General features: G+C 41.3%; 1 protein-coding gene across 2 annotated transcripts in view; it reads right to left on the reverse strand.

The window, feature by feature from the left end:
• dgcr2 (DiGeorge syndrome critical region gene 2) overlaps positions 1 to 5,729 on the reverse strand; it is a 33,723-nt gene extending 27,994 nt beyond the window's left edge. For both annotated transcript variants that reach the window (XM_056290798.1, XM_056290797.1), the window contains exon 1: positions 5,313 to 5,729. In XM_056290798.1, the coding sequence (XP_056146773.1) occupies positions 5,313 to 5,394 (82 nt within the window). In that variant the 5' untranslated portion in view covers positions 5,395 to 5,729. The remainder of the gene's footprint in view (positions 1 to 5,312) is intronic.
• Between the last annotated feature and the right edge of the window lie 2,011 nt (positions 5,730 to 7,740).

The following is a 7,740-nucleotide window of genomic DNA, read 5'->3' on the forward strand; positions in this document are numbered from 1 at the left end:
TTGAACTGCAAAATGTCACAAAAGTGGTAAATACCGGCAGCTCTGAGGCCTGCACTGTTAATGAGTTATAGAAATGGTCCGACATGAAAGTGGAAGTGTAGCTCCACTATCAGCTCCCCATTGTTGACACCAAAATCCCTGCTGTTATGGGACAAACTCATACCCTGTAGGCCAAACAATAATCAGTGATGATAAATCATTTTCTCTCACTTTTAAACGGCATTCACAAGCACCATCTCAACTTTCAAATGTAGATGTACTTCGAAAGAACTTCTGAACCCATAAGCCCTAAGAGCATGCTCCCAAAGCCAAAATAAGTTATGTTTCCCTGACCTTTTTTTAAATAAATTAAATGCTAAAATATAGTGCTTGCATAAGTATTTAATCCCCTCATATCAATACTTTGCTGAGTACCCTTTTGCTGCAGTAACAGCCATGATTCTCTTGGGGTAAGTATGTATAAGCTTTGCATATTCTTCTGGAGTAATTTTTGCCCATTCTTCTTGGCAGGCTTTGTACAGGTCTTGCAGGTTGGTGGGATGGCGCCTCTGGACTGCAATTTTCAGTCTGTGCCACAGATTTTCAATGGGGTCGAGGTCCGAACTTTGTCTTGGCCACTCCAAAATGTTCACCTTTTTTGTTGCTGAGCCATGCCATTGTTGTTTTAGCCTTGTGCTTAGGATCATTGTCCTGCCCGCAGGTGAACCTTCTCCTAAGCTTCAGTTTTATGGCAGACTGCAACAGGTTTTCTTCGAATATATCCCTGTATTTAGCTCTATCCATTTTCCCCTCAATTTGAACAAGGTTCCCAGTGCCTACAGATGAAAAGCAACCCCATAGCATTATGCCGCCGCCGCCAAACTTCACTGTAGGGAGGGTGTTTTTTAGGGCATGAGCAGTGTTAGGTTTGCACCACGCATAATGCTTTTGAGTTTTGGCAAAAAAGCGCAACGTTCGTCTCATCTGACTACAAAACCTTTACCCACATTCTAACTGGGTCTCTCTCATGCTTGGTAGCAAACTCCAAGTGTGCTTTCATATGCATAGTTTTGAGCGTTTCTTTCTTGCCACCCTCCCATACAGGCCAGATTTATGGAGAGCCCGTGATATGGTTGACTTATGCACATTAACTCCAGTTTCAGCCACTGACCTCTGGAGCTCATTCAAAGTGACTGCAGGATCATCTGTGGCTTTCCTCACCAGCCCACGTCTTGCTTGGACACTTAGCTTTTAAGGGACTGCCTGTCCTACAAAGTATCTGGGTGGTGTGATCCAGCTTCCACTTTCTGACAATGGATCCAGCAGTGTTCCGTGGGACATCCAAACACTTGGATATTGTTTTGTATCCCTTTCCTGCCTTCCGTATTTTAATCACTTTGTCTGTTACTATTATTAGTATTAGTATTATGCTCCTTTGTCTTCATTTTCCGATGGAGTTCACGCCAGGCTAATGAACTTTACAGAGTGCTTTTCATACCCATAAATAAGACCGTTACTTTAATATCTTACAGGTGCACACTAATTATGTACAGTTGTGTTTACCTGAGCTTGTTTTAGGAATAATTCGTCATTTGTGTAAACTTGGAGCTTTCAGAGCACAAGTGGTTAAATACTTATGCAAGCATTATATTTTAGTTTTCAATTTATTAACAAAAGGTCAGCAAAACATAACTTATTTTGCCATTGGGAACATGCTGTTGGAGCTTATGAGTTCACAAAAATAATATTAAGAAACAGATGACCGAGTATCTTTTATAACCCAGAAATTAGTGATGACTGTCGAGAGGGTTGAATACTTTTGCAAGGCACTGTATAGGCTAAGTTGATGTATAATTTTTCAGGTTCAGACTAATAATGTAACGGTAGCATCTGGCAATGGAGATGCAGCTCTAAGTGGTGGTGGTGGGGGGTTGTGCGCCACCAGACTAACGAGGGGCAACCAGTCAGAGTAGGCATATTCACGGATTTCAGCTGTCACGTATATTAAAAGAATTTGTTAAATAAATAAATAAACAAACAAACAAACAAACAAAGCAAATAAATAAATAAATAGCATCATCTTGATTATCGGCATTTCATTTAAATTGGATGCATCACATCTAAACCAGGGTGGGCTGGAGTCATTCATCCTCTCTTCAGGAGGGAGTCAAGTCTTTTCTGTAACATTGTGAATCATTGGAGCTCAGGTGAGGAGCTAATGGATAACCACTGTCTTCTGAGTTGATGGACTTGTGTATCATGGATGAACGATAATACATTAACACAAAATACCAACAGTGGTATACGTAGTAGCACACAAGGTTGGCGAAACCTTGAATGCATCTGTTTTAATTAAGGCACAATTCAAAAAGCATCAAAATATTATCAGGAATCAGGAACACTGTCATTTCACTTCATGTACTTGTGCACATGAAACGAAACGAAATATTGGTTCACCCCAGCCCACGGCATTGCAACACAAAGACAAAAACAAATGTCCAAAAACTACAAGAACACATATATCCACACTAGAACACACATATCCAAACTAAGAACACATATATCTAAACTAAGAACACATATATCCAAACTAAGAACACATATATCCAAACTAAGAACAAATATATTCAAAGTAAGAATATGTGTATCCAAACTAAGAACACCTATATCCAAACTAGAACCCATATATCCAAACTAGAACACATGTATCCAAACTAGAACACATAGATCCAAACCAGAACACATATATCCAAACTAAGCAACAACAAAAAAATCACTATATGTAAATATGTAAGTTTGGAAGGCAGAATCACTTCATTTTTCATAGAAGGAACATCATAAACTGCCTATAGGCTACAACTAAATGCAAGTTTTATCTGACAGGTACTTGTCAGATAAAAGGTACAGGTCCTTGTCTGACTTGTTTTAAATCAACTGTACTTTAACAAAGTAAAATGTATTAAGTGAAAGTCCATTATGTTTTATTTCATTACTTTGCCATAGGAGTTGTGATTTCCTGCCATCTCCAAAATGTGCTTAGGCTGGGTCAAAGTAGGCGTGGCGGTATGATCACTCACATCAAGTTTACTTTTCATAAATCCAATGTGGTTGAGGGACACAAACATTGCAGACATAAACATTCTGTGTATATGCAGTGTTCATACATGAGGCTCCTGGTGGTGGCTGTGTGCAATGGAATAAAGTATGTTTGGTTCTCCCATCACATCAGTTGTCAATTTCTTTAATTTATTAAGAGTTAAATTTAGCAAACCGTTAAACTTGCAGTTTCAATATCTCCAAGCTGCATGATGGCGCTCATCCTTCTATATCTAATTTCATTAACCTTGTGCTTGTAAAGTTCCTTTGTTTCGTACAACATTTGCATGTTTATCACTGACTTTCTTTGCATATCAAAGATGCAGATATCAGTAACTGTCACTGCAGCATGGTAAAGACGTAGTTAATAAGTGTCTCTCAAATTGTGACTGATTCATTAGATCCTGCAAATTTCATGACATCAACAACTTCCAAATAAGTCTTGCCTGTCTCAAACCAGTGAAAAAGGAACAGAGAAAAGTAATTATGCAGAAATCTCACTAGGAATGCCCAAGTGTTCTTCCTTTGGCAATCAGTAGTATGTTTACACAGAACCCACTGCTTATCGTAAGAAGCTAATTTGGGAAATAGGTTGTCAGGGCCTTTAATACTGCATCAGAAAAAGTTTGGAAAAATATGGAGATAAGGGATCAAATACAATCCTCCCTAGTGTCCAACTATTGTGTAATATTAATCTCTTTTATGAACTTAAATTTATGCATGTTTAAGGGAACGCCGAAGGTTACAGTTCTACTAAAATATTTTGGGTACTTGGTTCCAATTCCTATTATTTTATTTCAGAAACTGTAAAAGTGTAGAGTATTGGTGTACTGTACAATGAATATATCAACTATTGTATTTTGAATACTCTACATTATATACCCAGCAATATCCAAATAAAAAGATGATTCAAAAAAGAATAATAGCAACTGATTGTGATTTATGAGTCATAAATTCAAATTAAATAACTGTTTTTCACTGTGGTGTATCATCACAATTTCAAACCAATGATCTATTTGAGGCCATGGTTTTCGGTTGTTTTTGAAAAGCAAAGTGGTACAAATTTAAACTATAACAAATCACATCATTGACCCCATATAGCTAAATTTAGCTCTAAACCAAAACATTATACAAACGGGGGGGGGGGGGAGAGAAAGCACATCCGACAAAGAATGCTCTTAATATTTCATACAGCTGAGTAAAATCATGCATCTTGACACAAACCTGACATCTGATCCAGAACCCAACCACAAGATTTGTCATGCAGACATATTTTTCGGTGGGGGCAAAGGGGATGCTGATTTTGGAACAGGCGAGAAATTTGTGTTGCACCAAGCAGCGGCAAACTCACTCAGACCAAACTGATGCTTTCCAAAAAACATCCAGGCCTAACCCGACCGTACACAAGGGTGTGTGTGTATATGCCCACTGGAGGCTATAGCGTCGAGGAAGCTTATGTCTGCGACTGCGTTGAAGAGCCAGGTATAGCTTTCCTCGGAACTGAACCTTAAGCCCTAATCTCCTCAGAGCACTGTTAGGTTCTGGGAAGGACGTTTCTTAAGGAGCCACACAAGCATATTAGCGCTTAAATGAGAAATGTCCGCGTTGGTTGCTTTTTGGCCAGGGATTGAACATGGGTTAACATGGCGGGTTTATTTTTTTTATTATTATTATTTTATTTCTAACAGCACTACTGCAACAACTATATGTCTCACTGTCGTGTCTCAGGGGAGTTTGACTCCCCCGACAGTCAAATTCCCCCCCCAAGAGACAAACAAAGCAATCTGCCCGTCTGAGTGTCCAACACTCATCCTACGTGTCTCGGAAGCGTTTCTGTTTGTGTCTATATCGTCACACTCGATGAGCCGCTCAACATATTCCCAAACTCGCATTTTTATTTTATTTTTTTTAATTCAGCGACCGACGCATTAAGATCCAAGCTTCGCGATGCGGGGGGGGGGGGACGTGACTTCGGGGTACGGCGTGCATCTAACATCCCAGTCGTGTTGACTTTGGACGCGGTGCTGCGCACACTGAGCTGTGCAAAGCGGCGCGGCGGAAAACTTGAGCGCCGCGGCTCCGCGGAGCGGCCTCGCCCGCGGCTCGCAGCGTGTATCTATTGGTCATCTACGTCGACTCTCGTTTCAAGGCAAGCGCCCCCATAAGCGCTTGTATGCAAAGCCAACAACAACAAACAACAGCAACAACAACAAAAAAGTCAAATTGATGAACATTACCTGTTCGCGGCGGGTCCGTTAAGGTAAGGACAAAGAGAAGAGAGAAGAGGACGAAACTGCTGCTGTCAGCCTTTGGCAACATTTATCCTCCATTCATACTAACTCCTCCACTCGGAAATGAAAAAAGAAACACACACGCACACACACGCAAACACACGCCGAGATTTGCACGGGGCTGCGTGTCCCACGTTTCTAAGCTACACCAGCCAAATAAAACTCCTGCGCATTCTTCCCAACCGAAAGCGGCGTCAGCGCGCAACCAGATAAGACTGTTTAGCGGACAGCGACGTGGATGACCGCCGCGCCGGCCAGCTAGAGGAGCGCGAGGCTTACGGTCGTTCGCCCTTCTCCTAAATGTGCCCCGAAACTCTACTAAACCAAGATGGCTCCGTCGTTTTATCACAACAATCCCAAACACGCAACACGGCCTGTCAGCTGTAGGAGGGAGGGACGGGCGGGAGGGGGGGCGGGGGTGAGGGGGGCGGAGTCCCGCCGTGTTTTAATGGTCAGCGTGATACGGGGGTAAGCGTGTCCATTAAAATGTCATCGCTTTCAATGAATACTTTGTTGTTGTGCAGAAAGCAGAGTAAATCACTTATGCATATCGGACGACGGCGGATGATCCCCCCCCACCCCCCCGCCGTTGCATGTTCGGCAGCTCCCCCAACGTAACCCAAAACTCCAGTGAGCCTTATTATTGGGTCAATCCAAATCATTACTTTTAACATTTTTAAGCACACATTGTGCATGCATTAACTCTGGCCACAGAATGCGATTGCGGTCATTAACCACCTGATCTTAACGACAGGAAATGTGATTGCACTGTTGCATTTGGAAAGCCTTTTGTTTTAAGGAGCTCAAAATAAAATTGCGTTGTAATGCAATGCAACGCAATTTTATTTGAGTTATTTGAGTTGAGTTTTACTGCATTATGCAGTGTATTGCACTGCATAATGCAATACATTATTCTCAACTTTCTAATACTGTGGAAAATAATGGCACGCCATGAATGAATAAAATCTATTTGATTTGTATGGATGATTGAACTAGGAGTGAAATGGTTATATTGGAGGACTACCTGTATGGCGGGGTCCTCCTTCCATGGTATTGAAGCATGTATTGAACTTCAGGAAAAATTGAAATTCTATTCTGCAACTGCATGTTCATTTCCAACCTTCGTAAGCATAATATTGAGCAATATCAAAACTTAAATGCGATATTCTAATTTCAATTTTAATTTAAAAAAAAAACCTACTGTGCCCTTTTTGTAACACATTGGAAAGAGAAATGCAAATTGTGTTTACATCGTATTTTCAAAAACTTCTTTTAGTTTGTGTGTACAACATTCAAATGCTAATTCATATCATGAATTAGCATTTTCATGAATTAGCATTTTGCATTTCCATTTGAAAGCACCCACTATGCATTTTTCTGCAACCATTTTAAAATTGAAATGCAAAAGCAGATTGACATTTTATTTCTAAATGCTTGCCATGTTTCACCTGTAACAACACTCAATTGTTTATTCAAATATGAAAATGAAAAATTAATAAGGCACCTGTTAGCATTTGAAATTCCAAGTTCTCACACAGTTTCTATAACGATATACAAATGTGTCAGCAAATTGGGTGGTGTAACCACTAACATGGCCAACCGACCATGTCAGTCACTGTTATGAGTGGAAAGGTGCAGGCTCACGGGACAGAGCCACGGGGCCTGGCGGTGGATGCGTGCCATCTTGGACCCTGCAACACACCGACGGTCACTGGGGCAGGTGGAAGAAAAGAAAAAACTAGTGGATGAGGATGCTGTGGTCTGTTGCTCAGATGCTTGGAGAAGCTGCTGCAGCTTCACCGTCTCACAGCGCAGTGGTTCTGCGGTACCGGTGTCGTGCCGAAAAACAGATGCTCTGTCTGGGAGCCTGCATACTGTGAACTTTTCGTTTACCTCTTTGCCCCTATTAAGCTTCCAAATGAGTTTAATCAAGTGCAAGTGGACTTGATACATCCGTGAAGACGTTTCGCCTCTCATCCAAGAGGCTTCCTCAGTTCGTGCCTTTCTGACTAGACCAAGCTAGTCTGACTGGCTGGCTGAAAGGCACGAACTGAGGAAGCCTCTTGGATGAGAGGCGAAACGTCTTCACGGATATATACCAAGTCCAGCTGCACTTGATTGAACTCCTTTGGATAACCGTGACCTGGATGAATGAGAACATTCACAGACCCTATTAAGCATATTTAAATCATCTATAAAGAGCAGAGCAGTGACACAACTGTATCACAGTGGACAACAGCGGAGGTATGGCTGTGCATCGTGTTTAAATCTAAGGAAGTTGTAATAAAATGTGTGGCGTATGGGTAGTATTTCAATAGATGCTTGCTAGAAGTATCCTACAGACTACGGTTTGCACTGCAAAGTCCAGCTCTCC

The sequence above is a fragment of the Lampris incognitus genome, chromosome 12 (assembly GCF_029633865.1).
Source record: "Lampris incognitus isolate fLamInc1 chromosome 12, fLamInc1.hap2, whole genome shotgun sequence".
NCBI classification, from domain to species: domain Eukaryota; kingdom Metazoa; phylum Chordata; class Actinopteri; order Lampriformes; family Lampridae; genus Lampris; species Lampris incognitus.